Here is a 16,063-nt window from a genome sequence, read left to right as displayed (position 1 = left end):
GAGCGGGGACTCTCCCGGCTCCTGGACGCGGGGCGCTGGGGACTCAGACTCTCGGGGCGGTGGCGGATTCTCGGGTCCTTGACTCCCGTGTCGGGGTGGGGCCCGCGGTGAGGGACTCGGCGTCCCCCGGAGACCAGCTCCGGGTCCCCCTACCCGACGCCCACACTCCGCCTTCTGCTCCGGTCCGCAGAGCTGGATCCCCAAGATCTTTAAGAAGAAGACGTGTACGACGTTCATAGCGGACCCCGAAGACCCCGGGTGAGCTAGCGGGCCGACCCGGGCATCCCCGGCCCTCGGGCCCCGCCCTGGCCCCGCCCCCGCCCCTATCCGGGCGCCGCGGACCCTCCCAAGGGCGTTCCTGCGGCTCCGTGGCTGACCCGGCCCGGGTCCGCCGAAGGCCGCCCTGGCCGGGGCTCGGGGTCCCTGCGCGCCAGGGCTGGGTTCTGTTTCTCTGCTTCCTGGGCCTCTCCCCGGTCGCCGTCTCTCCGTGTCACTTTGTGTCTCCTCTGGCCGTTTCGGGTCGTTCCCAGGGACGCTCGCTGGGGCTGGCCGGGGTTCCAATTTCACACGTGCTGTGTGGCTGCGGGGCAGGCGTTTTCCCTCTCTGGGCCGGGTTTGTCACCTGGGTAGGCCCTCCCTCCTTGGCTCTTGTGAGAATTAAACAAGTTAATGCTTTTATTGTTATTTTTTCTGGGCCAGCGCCAAGCCCAGGCTGTTAGCACTGGGAAGTGTGCAGCTCCCACTGGGAGGGAGTAGTTACCACACCCTGCGGGCACCGTCCTAGCCTGGACAGCGTGGTTGCCGACCTATTGGCCTTCGGCGATGGTCTCTTAGGGGCTGTGGGCTCCTCTGTGGTTTGCAGGATGGTCCTTGGGGGCGTGGGGGCAGTCAGCATTCCTCATGCAGAGTGCTTGGCTGTGTGTGCCGTGTGGCCGGCAGCCCTCGTGCAGGTGCGCTGGGCACGGGTGCTCCGACACCCGTGATGGTTGGGAGCAGCGTGTGGTCAAGAGAGGCTGCGGCTGGTGGCCAGAGGCCAACGAGGCAGAGGGTGGACTGGAGTAACACAGGAAGTGGAGTCTGCCAGGGACACCCCTGGGCCCGGGGGAGCTGAGGGGGAGGCGCCTGGCTAAGACTAGGGAGGGCACGCGCGGTGTCACTGGACGAGGAGCTGGAACTGGGGCGGAGGGAGCTGCGTGGCAGTGACTCTGGGGGTGGGAACAGCGTGTGCAAAGTCCTCCTTCAGGACAGCGCGGTGCCACGGGAGAACAGAGCGAAGTTCAGGTGCAAGGAGCTCTCTCACCCGCAGAGGAAGCCGCGCCGAGGAGGGCAGGGCCTCAGAGCCCCCCCTGGAGGCGCTGGGACCCGGCCCTGGGGCGTTGGGTGCCATAGAAAGGGTGGGGCCGTCGCTGGGTGTGGAACAGTCCTGGGGGAGCTGTGTGAGGATGGGTGGGAGCTCGGACGCCAGGGGCAAAGCTGGGGCAGGGGTCTAAGTGGGAGGGGGAGAGGCCTGAGCCAGGCTAGCCTGGGGGATGGGGCAAAGGATGAGGGTGGGAGGGTGGAGCGACAGGTGTGGGGAGAGTGAGGGGCTGGTGGAGGAGGGTGTGTGCACGCGTGGCCTGGTGCCAGGGGCTTCCTGCTTGGGGCGGGGTCACAGGTGAAGCCTAGTGGGACCAGGGGCAGGTGCAACCTTGGTCCGGCCTCAGGGCAAGACGGCTGGGATCAGGAGGCCGGAGCCGCCCATGGCCGTGGAACTGGAAGTGGGTGAGGAGTCACAGGAAGCAGGAGACAGAGGGCCAGGGTGCGCTCAGGGAGGCTGGACTCTCAGCTCGGAGTTTTCTTTCGCAAAGAAGGATGTTTTCACACACCTGCCTCCGAAGGCCTCCGGCTAAATACGGGCTTCAGATCCCAGCCAACGCTTCCTCCCGTTAGGTGTGAGCTGGGCCCCCGGGGCCTGGAGCTGCAAGCCGGGTAGGGAAGCCACGTGGGCCTCCCTCTGGGGAGAAAAAGGCAGGAGCAGAGCTGCCGGGGTGGGGGGAGGGAGGAGGGAGGGGGAGGAGGAGGAGGAGAGGAGGCAGTGGCCGGGGAGGCCAGCGGAGCCGGCTGACCCTGCCAGGGGATTGCGCGCAGCCTTTGAGCTGTGGCCAGTGCCGCGTGTGCCTCCATCAGATGAGACCTCAATAGTGGTATTGTGTTCGGGGCCACGCAGGTAACCGCTGATCTCCCTGGGAACAGTTTCGGTTTCGGTGGCCGCAAGGAGGAGAGGGGGCAAAGAGGAGAGAGGGCTGTCCACCAAGACGTCCCACAGTGCTGGCAGTGGTCACTCACGTCCAATATGGCAGCCATCGCCACATGTGGTGCCCGGGAGCTTGAAATGTGGCCTCTGGGACTGATGAGCTGAGCGGTGTTTTTTTTTTTTTTTTTTTAAAAGATTTATTTATTTTATTTGAAAGAGTTATAGAGAAGGAGACACACACATACACACAAATTGAGAGAGAGAGAGAGGTCAGTCTCCTATCCTCTGACTCACTCCCAAATGGCCACAACAGCTAGGGCTGGACCAGGCCAGAGCCAGGACCCAGGAGCTTCATCCGGGTCTCCAACCTGGGTGCAGAGGCCCAAGCACTTGGGCCATCTTCCATTGCTTTTCCCAAGCCATAGCAGGGAGCTGGATGAGAAGTGGAGCAGCCGGGATTCGAACCTGCGCCCATACGGGATGCCGGCACTGCAGGCAGAAGCTTAACCTGCTGTGCCACAGCACCGGCCCTGGAGCTGAGTTTTTTATTTGATTTCACATCAGTTTATTAGAACGTCAGGAGCCCCATGAGTGTAAGGAATCCCACGTGGGCAGGAACTGGTGGGTTGGACAGTACAGGCCCTGGACCATTTTTTGATAAAGTCTTGCTACGTGTGTGGACATAGCTGGAAGGGACCATGGGGATGCTGTCCAAGGATGGGGTTGGGGTGGGTGAAAGGGTAGTGTGGGTAAACTGAGGCACGCCCTGGTGTCAGATCAGAGAAGGGGAGCGCCGCGTCCCGGGGCTGGGAACTCACCCTGTGCGGACGGGATGGCCGCTGCTCTGGTGTGTGACATCCGCACGGCTTTTGCCAAACCCACATGGGGGGACTTTCAAAAAGCCCATGGGAAATGGGATTTAAGAAGTTCAGTGTGTTTGGTGCAAAAATATTTTGGGATCCACGGAGCTTCTTCGTGGTCTGTGTTTCCACGCAGTCCCCTCCGGCACCTGGCCGTCGGTCCCGAAATCAGCCCTGACTCCGGCACACTCAGTCCCGCTCGCTGTCTGGACTCTTTCTGGATTCAGGGACCAAGGGGCTTTGATACATTTTTTTTTTTTAAAGATTTACTCATTTGAAAGAGTTACAGTGAGGGAGGGAGGGAGGGAGGGAGAGAGAGAGTGAGTTCACTCCCCAGATGGCCACAACGGCCAGAGCTGGGCTGATCCGAAGCCAGGAGCCAGGAGCTTCTTCCGGGTCTCCCATACAGGTACAGGGGCCCAAGCACTTGGGCCATCGTCTGCTGCTTTCCCAGGTGCGTTAACAGAGAGCTGGATCGGGAAGTGGAGCAGCCGGGACTGGAACTGGCGCTGATGGGGACGCTTGTGTCACAGGCGGCGGCTTTACCCACTGGGCCACAGCGCTGGCCTCTGGGTCCACTGCCCACGGGTCCCTCATTCCCTCAGGCCCCTGTTCTCGTTCTTTGCAACTCCGATGCCGGTCACAAGTAGCAGCACGGGCAGCGTGCACACTGATTTGGGGGGGAAGATGTTTTCCATAGGAGAACCATAAATGGAAAGCCCGTTGCATTTGCCAAGTAACAAAGGCTTAGGACCGGGACGGATTCTGGCAGAGCCCTCTCCTGGGCTGCACCAGGGGACCTGATCAAGGAGCGGTGCCCTCCCTGTGCTGGTCAAGGTTATTAAAGCTCAGAGGTGGCTCGGGCTGGGACTGGTATGCAGCTCCCTGCAGAAAACCCCGCCTTTGTGTTAGTTCTTGGCGCCTGGTGGTTGCTGTTGGGCTCAGAGAGGTGAAGCCACTTGCCCGAAGCTGCACCGCTGCCCCAGCCCCTAGCAAGGAGCTGTTTCAGTCCCTCTCTGCTCTCTGCTGGGGCTCGCCGGGGCCAGTGTGGCTTCCCTCTGGGGAAGGGGACGGACAGGGCCCCAGGGTGGCCGCTGGTCCGTGTAGACAGCTTCCTGTTCAGCTGTGTGGATGCTTCTCTGGATGCTGGGGGCCGGTGGGGACACCCCGGGCTCACGCTCCCGCCCTCACACCCCCAGAGGGACTCTGTGCCAGTGCGGCCGCCCCCGGAGCGCCCATCCCTCCGTAGCCGTGGAAGATGCATTTGGGGCAGCCGTGGTGACCGAGTGGGACAGTGACGTGCACACCACAGAGAAGCCGACGGACGCCTTCGGGGACCTGGACTTCACAGGCGCCGGTCGCAAGCCCAGCAACGTGAGGCCTGCGTGTCTTGGGGGGGGCCTTTGGGGGTGTGCAGCATGACTCAGGGGCTCCCAGGGCCAGGATCTGGGGGTGTCTCAGCTGAGCGTTGTGTCTTCCTGTGCACCTGTCCCATCTGCCCTGCTCTGGGTCTCTGTCCCCCCTCTCTCTGGGTCTCTGTCCTCTCTCTCTGGGTCTCTGTCCCCTCTCTCTGGGTCTCTGTCCCCCCCCCCCAGGTCTCTGTCCTCTCTCTCTGGGTCTCTGTCCCCTCTCTGGGTCTCTGTCCCCCCTCTCTCTGGGTCTCTGTCCTCTCTCTCTGGGTCTCTGTCCCCTCTCTGGGTCTCTGTCCCCTCTCTCTGGGTCTCTGTCCCCCCTCTCTCTCTGGGTCTCTGTCCCCCCTCTCTCTGGGTCTCTGTCCCCCCTCTTTCTGGGTCTCTGTCCCCTCTCTCCCTGGGTCTCTGTCCCCCCTCTCTCTGGGTCTCTGTCCCCTCTCTCTGGGTCTCTGTCCCCTCTCTCTGGGTCTCTGTCCCCCCTCTTTCTGGGTCTCTGTCCCCTCTCTCCCTGGGTCTCTGTCCCCCTCTCTCTGGGTCTCTGTCCCTCTCTGGGTCTCTGTCCCCTACCCCCGCCCGGGTCTCTATCCCCCCACTATGGGTATCTGTATCCTCTCTGTGGGGGCTCTGTCCCCCATCTCCCTGGGTCTCTGTGCCCCTCCCCGTGACCCTACTCCTATGTCCCCAGTTCCTCCGGCTCTCCGACCGCACAGACCCAGCTACAGTCTACAGTCTGGTCACTCGCACGTGGGGCTTCCGGGCGCCGAACCTGGTGGTGTCGGTGCTGGGGGGCTCGGAGGGCTCCATCCTCCAGACCTGGCTGCAGGACCTGCTGCGCCGCGGGCTGGTGCGGGCCGCCCAGAGCACAGGTGACCAGGGCTGGAGGGGGCTGCCTGGGCCCGGCCGCCGCCTCCCCTGCTTCCCCAGTCCTATCCTGATTTCTCCGTCCGCTCGTCCTGTGTAGGGGCCTGGATTGTCACGGGTGGGCTGCACACGGGCATTGGCCGGCATGTGGGCGTGGCTGTGCGGGACCACCAGACGGCCAGCACCGGGGGCTCCAAAGTGGTGGCCATGGGCGTGGCCCCCTGGGGCGTGGTCCGGAATAGAAACACCCTCACCAACCCCAAGGTGCGTCCCAGGGCCTTGGAAAAAGAAGGATCTGAGGGAGGAGGGGACGAGGGTCTGGACTCCCGGGTCTGAGGGAGGAGGGGCCTGCATCTGAGGGAGGAGGGGGCTAGGGTCTGGACTCCTGGGTCTGAGGGAGGAGGGCTGGAGGCCTGGACCCTGGGTCTGAAGGAGGAGGGCTGGGGCTGGGCCCCTGGGTCTGAGGGAGGAGGGGCTGGGGCTGGGCCCCTGGGTCTGAGGGAGGAGGGCTGGGGCTGGACCCCTGGGTCTGAGGGAGGAGGCTGGAGTCTGAGGGAGGAGGGGCCTGGGTCTGAGGGAGGAGCCTCCTGTGTCTGTGCGCTGACCCCATGGAAAGGCCATTTGTCCCCCAGGGCTCGTTCCCCGCGCGGTACCGGTGGCGCGGCGACCCGGAGGACGGGGTCGAGTTCCCCCTGGACTACAACTACTCGGCCTTCTTCCTGGTGGACGACGGCACCCACGGCCGCATGGGCGGCGAGGACCGCTTCCGGCTGCGCTTCGAGTCCTACGTGGCGCAGCAGAAGACCGGCCTGGGAGGTCAGTGGCCGCCGGCGCCGCCCGCTCCGGCTCCCTCTGCCTTTCAAATAAATACAGAGCCAATCAGTGAATCTTTTTAAAAAAAAAGGCAAGGAAAAAAATATGACAGAAGCAAATGCATGATGGGAAAAGCAGTGAGACCCAAACTGACTTCCGTGTGAACATTCTCTGCTTTTTATTTTTTACCTCAAAATTTTTATTGTTTTTGTTTTTTCCTGTTTTTAGTCTTTTGAAGATTGTTATGACCTCTTTTATTTTTCATTTTTTGTGTTTTAAAAACCAACTTAATTCTCACCCGTTATTTAGCTTGTAGGCAACCTTAATCTTATTTTTTAAATTATCCTGCGGGGTGGGCGTTGTGGTGCAGTGGGTTAAGCCTCCGACTGTGGCTCTGAGCCGTGTTCCTCCACTTCCCATCCAACTTCCTGCTGGTGCGCACCCTGGGAGGCAGAAGCGATGGTTCAGGAACTGGGGTCTCTGCCAACCGCGTGGGGGACCTGGATGGAGCTCCTGGCATCTGGCTTCACTTGGCCCAATCTTTTTCTTTTAAAAAGATTTTTTGAAATTTTATTTGAAAGGCAGAGAGAGAGGGAGAGACAGACAGGGAGAGATCTTCCGTCTGCTGGTTCACTCCCCAAATGGTTGCCATGGCCAGAGCTGGGCCGGGCTGAAGCCAGGGGCCCGGAGCTCCATCTGGGTCTCCCAGGTGGGTGGCAGGGGCCCACGCACTGGAGCCATCGCCTGCTTCCCAGGGTGTGCACCAGCAGGAAGCTGGGTCAGAAGCAGCGTAGCTGGGACTCAGCCCAACACGGATGCTGGCGTCGCAAGCAACAGCTTAACCCACTGTGCCACGGTGCCGAGCCCCTGGCCCAAAACTTGAACATACAGAGGTTCGTCCAGTACGACCGGCCTTGGCGGGTGAGCAGCCCCGCGGACTTCGGCGTCGCTGCGCGGCCGAGACCAGCGCCCATACCGTGGGGGATCCCCTTCGCTCCCCTAGAACCCAGCGGCACCCATCTCCATCCTTAGCGGGTCTTGGCCAGAGGTGGTGTAAACGCAGTAACATTGGTGTGACCTTGGCATCGGCTCCCCCCACCACCCAAGGTGCAAGGCAGTGTCAGGATGTGCCCAGGGGGCCAAAGCAAAACAAAACAGGGGAATGAGCAAAAGTCAGTGTCTTCCCTTCCCGGTTCCAGCCACCTCTTCTGGGGGATCGGTGCTTCCCAGGTGGAGTCGGTTCACCCTTTCTTCCTTTCTTAATTTGAAAGACACAGTTGCAGAGAGAGCGAGGGAGAGAGAGAGGGGTCTTCCATCCACTGGTTCACGCCCCCAAGTGGCCGTGATAGTCGGGACAGAACCAGGCCACTGCCAAGAGCCTGGGACGCCTGCTGGGTCTCTCAGGTGCCTGAGCCGCCACTGCTGCCTCCCAGCGTGGGCGAGCAGGAAGCTGGATCAGAGGCGGAGTCGGGACTTGAACCCAGGCCCCCTGATTTAGGATGTGGGCATCCCAAGTTTCACTTTTTTTTTTCCTTAAAGATTTATTTTGGGGCTGGTGCTGTGGTATAGTGGGTAAAGCCCCCGCCTTCAGTGCCGGCATCCCATATGGGTGCCAGTTCGAGTCCCAGCTGCTCCACTTCTGATCCAGCTCTCTGCTATGGCCTGGGAAAACAGTAGAAGATGGCCTAAGACCTTGTGCCCCTGCACCTGCGTGGGAGACCCGGAAGAAACTCCTGGCTCCTGGCTTCGGATCAGCACAACTCTGGCTGTTGCAGCCATCTGGGGAGTGAGCCAGCAGATGGAAGACCTCTCTCTCTTCTCTCTCTCTCTCTCTCTCTCTCTCTCTCTGCCTCTGCCTCTCTGTAGCTCTGCCTTTCAAATAAATAAATCTTAACAGACCTATAAAAAGATTTATTTCATTTTATTTGAAAGGCAGAATTATAGGGAGAGAGAGGGAGATATATTTAGTGTGAGATCATCCATCTGTTGGTTCACTCTCTAAATGGCCATAATGGCCAGGCCAAAGCCAGGAGCCTGGAACTCCATCCGGGTCTCCCATGCGGGTGCAGGGCCTCAACCACTTGGGCCATCTTCCACTGCTTTCCCCGGTGCATCGGCAGGGAGCTGGCTCGGAAGCTGGGACTGGAACCGGCGCTGGCGGGGCAGGCGGCAGCTTTACCTGCTATGCCACAGTGTTGGCTCCCTGCTTTTATTTATTTATTTTTAAGATTGATTTATTTATTTGAAAGAGTTATAGTGATAAAGGGAGTGACAGAGAGAGAGAGAGAGAGAGAGAGAGAGAGACTGAGAGAGAGAGAGAGGTCTTCCATCTGCCAGTTCACTCCCCAATTGGCTGCAATGGCCACAGCTGGGCCAGGCGGAAGCCAGGAGCCCAGAGGTTTTTCCAGGTCTCCCACGTGGTTTCAGGGGCCCAAGCACTTGGGCCATCGTCCACTGCTTTCCCAGGCACATTAGCAGGGGGCTGGATTGCAAGTGGAGAAGCTGGGACTCTCAGCAGGAATGTATCCATCTGGGTGTCTCACCTGGGAGGCAGGGCCCAGCACTGGAGCCATCGCCGGCTGTTCCCAGGGCCTGCACCAGCAGGAAGCTGCATCCTAAACAGTGTAGCTGGGACACAGACACCGGCCTTAATCAATTATGTGGTGCTTTCCCAGGAGCGCCAGCAGGGAGCTGGGTCTTCCGTCTGCGGGTTCACTCCCCAAATGGCTGCATCGGCCGGTGCTGTGCCAGGCCAAGGCCAGCAGCCAGCAGCCAGGAGCCAGGAGCTTCTTCCAGGTCTCCCACGTGGGTGCAGGGGCCCAAGGACCTGGGCCGTCTACCACTGCCTTCCCAAGTGCATTAGCAGGGAGCTGGATCGGAAGTGGAGCAGCTGGGACTCGAACCAGCAGTTAGATGGGGTGCCGGCGTCACAGGTGGCCGCTTAGCCCACTGTGCCACAACGCCAGCTCCATCCTCTGCATGTTTTTAACGTGGGTTATTTATTGCTTTTTTTTTTTTTTTGGTAGGAATTCTTTGCGTCCTCAGTAGTAATTGTTAACTGTTAAATGTATCATAACATTTTAAAAAGGTACTTTCAGATGATGTCTATTTCCATAAAATAGTTTGTCACATTTATTTACTGTTCCTTTATAGACCTGTGGTTTCCTGTCTTAGAGACGTCCACCCACTCCAGGACAAATATCGCCCTCAGGCTTCTTATCTCATAGCTGTGTATTTAAACTTATAATCTTCCTGGAAATGATTTTTATGTATTTTGAGACAGGAAAATGAATGCATTTATTTCTTCCAAATAGGAAGCCCTGTTTTCCTCACAACAATTTATTTCTTTTTAAATATTTATTTATTTTAAAGGGTGGGGTAAGAGAGAGAGAGAGAGAGACAGATCTTCTGAACACTGGGGCTGGGCCTGGCCAAAGCTTGGAGTCAGGAACTCCATCCAGGTCTCCCACGTGGGTGCAGGGACCCAAGCACTTGAGCCGTCTTCTGCTGCTTTCCCAGGAGCACTAGTAGGGGCTGGATCAGAAGCAGAATAATCGAGATCCGACCAGCACTCTACTGTGGGGTAATGGCGTCACCAAGCTGGCCCCTTGCTGGCGATGTGGTGCAGCGAGTTATAGCCCCGGCCTGCAGCCCCAGCATCCCGTAGGGGCGCCAGTTCAGGTCCCAGCTGCCCTCTTCCAGTCCAGCTACCTGCTTATGGCCTGGGACGGCCGCAGAGGATGGTCCCATCCGTTGGGCCCCTGCACCCATGTGGGGGACCCAGAAGAAGCTCCTGGCTCCTGGCTTCAGATCAACTCAGCTCTGGCCATTACGGCCATTTGGGAAGTGAACCAGCGGTTGGAAGATCTCGATCTCTCTCTCTCTCTCTCTCTCTCTCTAACTCTTTCAAATAAATAAATCTTAAAAAAAAAAAAAAAAGCTAGTTCGTTACCCAATTATTTTATTAATCTTTTGTCTTTGTTTCTTGGTAGTCCCAAGTTTCCGAGAATATAAATCATGCTTTTTGAAATAGATACCTTTTGTCTCTTCCAGCTTTTAAAAGTGTCGGTTTTGACGCCATTTGTTTCAGTTTCTTGCGTTATTGGGAGAGCTCGGAGCTTGCAGACCGAGCAGGGCGGGGGCAGCAGCAGCGCAGCGCAGCCTCGTTTCGATGGTGGCGTAAAGGGACCTCCTGTGGCCTTGCGGGGGGCAGAGGGGCCTTCTCCTCGCTGGGTAGTCCCTGGCCCCCCACTTCCTCCCTTTCCCTCTGGCTCCTGGGTGGTTAATCAGTTACAGTTCAGAAACGCCCGGGCCATTTGAGGACCCAGGGGTCCAAGTGCCTCGCGCCCTCCCTTGGGAAGCTAAGCCTGGTGGTTTGCAACATCTGGCCCCTCCCCAGCGTGGCCAGAGGAATGACAAGTCCCAGGGGCTTCACTACAGAGGACTGGCAAGAGACCAGGGCCTGCCCCCAGGACTCCTGGGAAATGCGGCTCTCTCCCAGCCCCAGCAAAGGCTGATGGGAGATGGCTGAGCCCCCTCACTTCCTTCTGTCTTTAGGGACTGGAATTGACATCCCCGTCCTCCTCCTGCTGATTGAGGGCGATGAGAAGATGCTGAAGGTACAGGGGCCGGCAGCCCTGGGCCCCGCGTCTGAGGGAGGCAGGGCCAGTCCCACCTCCGCCCGCCTGACCGCCCCCTTGGCCCTGTAGCGGATTGAGGACGCCACCCAGGCTCAGCTCCCCTGCCTCCTGGTGGCCGGCTCTGGGGGAGCTGCGGACTGCCTGGCAGAGACCCTGGAAGACACCATGGCCCCAGGGAGCGGGGGATCCAGGCATGGCGAGGCCCGGGACCACATTCGGCGTTTCTTCCCCAAAGGGGACCCCGAGGTCCTGCAGGCCCAGGTAGGACACGGGGGTGGGAGTGGGGCTGAGTTCTGGGCCCTGGGGTGGGAGGGAGCCGGGGCCTAGGGGCCTGGGTCTGAGGGGCGGCCTAGAGGGCGATGGCCCCCTGCACCCCTGTGCACAGGCCCAGGAGACCTAGAGGGCGATGGCCCCCTGCGCCCCTGTGCACAGGCCCAGGAGACCTAGAGGGCGATGGCCCCCTGCACCCCTGTGGACAGGCCCAGGCGGCCTAGAGGGCGATGGCCCTCTGCACCCCTGTGCGCAGGCCCAGGCGGCCTAGAGGGCGATGGCCCCCTGCACCCCTGTGCACAGGCCCAGGCGGCCTAGAGGGCGATGGCCCCCTGCACCCCTGTGGACAGGCCTAGGAGACCTAGAGGGCGATGGCCCCCTGCACTCCTGTGCACAGGCCCAGGAGACCTAGAGGGCGATGGCCCCCTGCACCCCTGTGGACAGGCCCAGGTGGCCTGGGCGGGGGTGCAGCGGTCGCTGTCCCGCAGGTGGAGAGGATCATGACGCGGAAGGAGCTGCTGACGGTCTACTCATCGGGGGACGGCTCAGAGGAATTCGAGACCATCGTCCTGAAGGCCCTCGTGAATGGTGGGTCCCGCGGCCTCGCCCCAGCCCTACCGCGGACGCCCCTCCTGCCCTGGCCACCTTGTCTGTCCCCGCGAGTCCCACATATCCTCCCCCTGTGGGTGGAGGGGTGCGTGGGGCGGGGAGGACAGGGTCCCCAGGGGCTTTCCTCATGTCCCGAATCTGCCTCCACCTGTTGGTCAGCCCTCCATCCTCGCTCCATCAGTCCACGCAGGCGCACCTCGAACTTCCATCTGTGCATCGTCCACCAGTCCATCCGCCCCCCCATCCGTCCCCTCTCCATCCATCCGTCCCCCCTCCATCCATCCGCCCCCCTCACCCATCCGCCCCCCCTCCATCCATCCTTCCCCCCTCTCCACCCGTCCACCCCCCCTCCATCCGTCCATCCCCCCTCCACCCATCCGTCCCCCCTCCACCCGTCCGTCCCCCTCCATCCATCCGTCCCCCCCTCCACCCATCCGTCCCCCCCTCCACCCATCCGTCCCCCCCCACCCATCCGTCCCCCCTCCATCCATCCGCCCCCCTCACCCATCCATCCCCCCTCCACCCATCCGTCCCCCCTCCCCCCGTCCGTCCCCCCCACCCATCCGTCCCCCCTCCCCCCGTCCATCCCCCCTCCACCCACCCGTCCCCCCCTCCCCCCTTCCGTCCCCCCTTCACCCATCCTCCACCCCCTCCATCCATCCTTCCCCCCTCTCCACCCATCCACCCCCCCTCCATCCGTCCATCCCCCCTCACCCATCCGTCCCCCCTCCCCCCGTCCGTCCCCCCTCCTCCCCCCCTTCCCCCCATCCGTTCGTCCCTCTCTCATTCTCCATCCATGCCTCCGTCTCCTCATCCAGCCACTCTCCCGTCTGTCCACCCATCGGTTCTTCCTTCCCTGCGCGTCTGCAGCGTTGGGGAGCCCTTGGGAGGCCATGAACCCAAGCGTTGCCTCCCGCTGCGGAGCTCCTGGTGTTTCACTCTAGTGGCCGCATAGAGGACGCGTGGGAGGTGCCTCGCCCGCGGCTGCTCCCTGCTGTGACTGTGACAGTGACGAGGCAGAGACCCGGGCGCCACTGTCACTGCCACTTGGTAGATGACGAGACTGAGGCTCCGTGGCTTGCCAGCACTTGGCGTTGGTGGCCCAGGTCTGCCTGCCCCAGGGCCCACTGCTCACCTGCAGGGCACCCAGTTCTTGGGTGTCAGCTTCTGGGATGACCAAAACAAGACTGGTTTGCTTGGAGATGGGCGTGGAGCGCGTGGAGGCAGAGGGGAGCACCAGCTCCCGGCACAGCAGGTGTCCCGGTGCTGGCCGGTGGCTCTGAGGGGAAGCTGGGCCCGAGCCTCACAGGGCTCCCGCTCCCCCTGGTGGGTTTCATCCTCAGAGCCGCTCTCTTATTCAGATTTCCCCCAGCCTCCTTTCCTGCCCCGGTCTCCCCTTTCCTCCCCCGAGCTTCAGGAGCCTGGGGACCCCCACGGGCGTTCCCGCTACCCCAGAGGTTCTTTCCCCGCTCTGATGCACCTCGGGCTCCTGCCCCACCTTAGGGGGCTCCATGACCGACTTCAGCTGCTTCCGGTTCCTTCTTGGGGGGCCCAGGCTGATGCCCGGAACTGACCCCAGGGTCCGCCCGCCAGCGCCCCCACCTCACCCGGGGCCCCTCCCGTCCCTCCAGCCTGCGGCAGCTCTGAGGCCTCCGCGTACCTTGACGAGCTCCGTTTGGCCGTGGCTTGGAACCGCGTGGACATTGCCCAGAGCGAACTCTTCCGGGGGGACATCCAGTGGCGGGTGAGAGGCGGGGGTCCAGGGGCGGGGGATCCTGGCAAAACAGGCCCTCTCCCCTGCCGTCCCCGGCGGCCCGCCCCCTACCCAGCCTGTCCGCGTCTTGTCCCCTCCTCCCTGGCTCTCCTCACGTCCTCGCTGGCCCCCGCCCCCGCAGTCCTTCCACCTGGAGGCCTCGCTCATGGACGCGCTGCTGAACGACCGGCCCGAGTTCGTGCGCCTGCTCATCTCGCACGGCCTCAGCCTGGGCCACTTCCTGACCCCCGCGCGCCTGCAGCAGCTCTACGGCGCCGCGCCCCCCAACTCGCTCATCCGCAGCCTCCTGGAGCAGGCGTCCCACGGCTCGGGCGCCAAGTCTCAGTCCCTGAAAGGGAGCCCCGCGGACCCGCGGGCCCCTAACGTGAGGCAGGTGCTCAAGATCTTGCTGGGAGACACGTACGCCCCGAGGTTCCCCGGCGGCGGCTCGCGGGGCTCCCAGCGGGGCCGGGAGAGTGTAAGGACCGGGCGAGACCCAGGGACCCGGGAGACCCAGGGAGGGGGCGTGGTCGCGCTGGGGACGGGGCCGGAACGGGTGGGGCCAGGCCTCGCCACGCCGCCTGTTGCCCGCAGGAGAGTCTGATCTCGGATTTGCTGGAGTCCTCGGACCCTGGCTCCGGACACACCCCCTGGAGCGACCTGCTGTTGTGGGCATTGTTGCTGAACAGAGCCCAGATGGCCATGTACTTCTGGGAGATGGTGAGCGCCCGCTGTCCCTCTTCCTATTGGCCCTGTCCCCGTCCTCCCTGCAGCTGATAGGGGGCCGTTTGCCCCCTCATTGCCCTCTAGCCACGCAGAACGGGACAAAACTAGAGGCCCGGGTCCTGGTGGGCAGGCACGGGCAGGTGCAAAACCCTTCTCTCTCTCCGATATGCCCGCCCTTGATCTGCCTTCCATAGAGATGAAAAGTTAAAAAAAAGACAGCAAAAGTGACATAGACACGGCATAACATTACCAGGTTCGCAGTGTTTACGTGTAGGTCCAGCGGCATTCGCTGTGTTCAAGTTGTTGTGCAACCATCGCTATTTCCAGAACTTTTCCATCTTCCCAAACTGAGCTGCACGCCCAGTGAACAGTAAGCCCCAGCCCCTGGAACCCAGCGCCCCACCTGCGGCCTCCGTGGACGGGGGGCGCGTGGAGGAACGCGGCGTCCGTCTGCGTCGGCGCCCTTGGCCTTGGATGGCCCCGTTACTTTATTTATTTGTAGATGAGCTTTGCTGGAAAAGCTTTGGCAGGGCAGAGAGACAGCGAGGGGGGAAGGAGAGCGAGCTCCCAGCCTCTGGTTCCCTCCCCAGATGCCGGCACAGCTGGGGCTGGGTCAGAGCCAAAGCGGGGAGCCGGGGACGCAATGCCCGCCACGCCGGTCTCCCCCGGCACCCCGGGCGGCAGGGACCCAGTTACCCAGCGCTGCCCCCGGGGTCTGCCCTGGGGGTCCGGAGCCAGGGGCTGCAGTGGGGTATCCCTGTGGGATGCGGTGTCTGAACAGTGGTCTTAGCCATGAAGCCGACGCCCACCCTCCAGTCCACTTCTGCCCGGGACTCGGACCCCCGGCCCCGCTCTCCCGCACTCCGGCCTCACGCAGGCTCCTTGCCTGTCTCTCCAGGGCTCCAATTCCGTGGCCTCGGCCCTTGGGGCCTGTTTGCTGCTCCGAGTGATGGCTCGCCAGGAACCCGAGGCCGAGGAGGCAGCTCGGAGGAAGGACCTGGCCATCAAGTTTGAGGGCTTGGGTGTTGGTGCGTGGGGCCTGGATGGGGGGGGGGGGGCTGCAGGGGAGGGGGCTGTGCATCGCTCCACCCCTTCGCACCTCCGTTCCCCCCATCACCTGACTCCGCCCCTCCCCGGCGCCTGCGCACAGACCTCTTCGGCGCGTGCTACCGCAGCAGCGAGGACCGGGCCGCGCGGCTGCTGCTGCGCCGCTGCCCGCTCTGGGGCGATTCCACCTGCCTGCAGCTCGCCACCCAGGCAGACGCCCGCGCCTTCTTCGCCCAGGATGGGGTGCAGGTGAGCTGGAGTCTGGGGGCTGCGGGGAGGAGTGCCTGTCATTGGAGCCGCCCCGACCCGGGCTTGCTCGTCTCTCCATAAGGCCACGGGCTGCCCCACAAGCCCAGCCCTGCCGATACAGGAGTTCCCGCTCACCCTCATAGGGAGGCCTCTGCTGCCCACACAGGAAGTAGATTTCTCCTGAAGGAAGCCCTACCTGCCCCCGGGAAGTCCTTCCCACTTCCTCTTCTCAGCGCCGACAGTGACCTCACCGGCTCCGAGCCTGGTCTAGGAAGCCCCACTTCCCGTGGGAAGGCTCTCGCGCCCTGCCCACCCCGACAGTGTGACGTTGGGAAAACTCAGTCTCCTACGTGTAAGGCGACAGGCGCTCAGGGAGCCGCACTGGGCACAGGGAGTCCTGCCCACCCCACGGGAATCCCACTGCGCCCGTCTCTCCCGCGCCCATTGCAGTGGCGGCGCTGCCGTTCAGATGATTATCCAAGCCCCTCGCCTGCTGTGGTTGAAGCCACGGCTTCTGCTTCGCCGCCTCCTGTGGTCCTCGCCCCATTTCCTGAATGTGCTCTGTGTCATGTGTGAGAAGGAGGTTCTAG

At 62.0% G+C, this 16,063-nt stretch overlaps 1 protein-coding gene across 2 annotated transcripts in view; it reads left to right on the top strand.

The window, feature by feature from the left end:
* Nucleotides 1-16,063, top strand: part of TRPM4 (transient receptor potential cation channel subfamily M member 4) — a 28,181-nt gene that overhangs the window by 133 nt on the left and 11,985 nt on the right. For both annotated transcript variants that reach the window (XM_062177168.1, XM_062177169.1), the window contains exons 2-14: nt 191-258; nt 4,293-4,467; nt 5,191-5,371; nt 5,467-5,630; nt 5,999-6,182; nt 10,737-10,798; nt 10,889-11,080; nt 11,578-11,677; nt 13,330-13,442; nt 13,594-13,929; nt 14,046-14,171; nt 15,076-15,205; nt 15,328-15,473. In XM_062177168.1, the coding sequence (XP_062033152.1) occupies nt 191-258; nt 4,293-4,467; nt 5,191-5,371; nt 5,467-5,630; nt 5,999-6,182; nt 10,737-10,798; nt 10,889-11,080; nt 11,578-11,677; nt 13,330-13,442; nt 13,594-13,929; nt 14,046-14,171; nt 15,076-15,205; nt 15,328-15,473 (1,977 nt within the window). The remainder of the gene's footprint in view (nt 1-190; nt 259-4,292; nt 4,468-5,190; nt 5,372-5,466; nt 5,631-5,998; nt 6,183-10,736; nt 10,799-10,888; nt 11,081-11,577; nt 11,678-13,329; nt 13,443-13,593; nt 13,930-14,045; nt 14,172-15,075; nt 15,206-15,327; nt 15,474-16,063) is intronic.

Source organism: Lepus europaeus, chromosome 19, assembly GCF_033115175.1.
Source record: "Lepus europaeus isolate LE1 chromosome 19, mLepTim1.pri, whole genome shotgun sequence".
Taxonomy (NCBI): domain Eukaryota; kingdom Metazoa; phylum Chordata; class Mammalia; order Lagomorpha; family Leporidae; genus Lepus; species Lepus europaeus.
The sequence above is the reverse complement of the archived record's forward strand: the minus strand, read 5'-3'. Positions and strand labels throughout refer to the sequence as shown.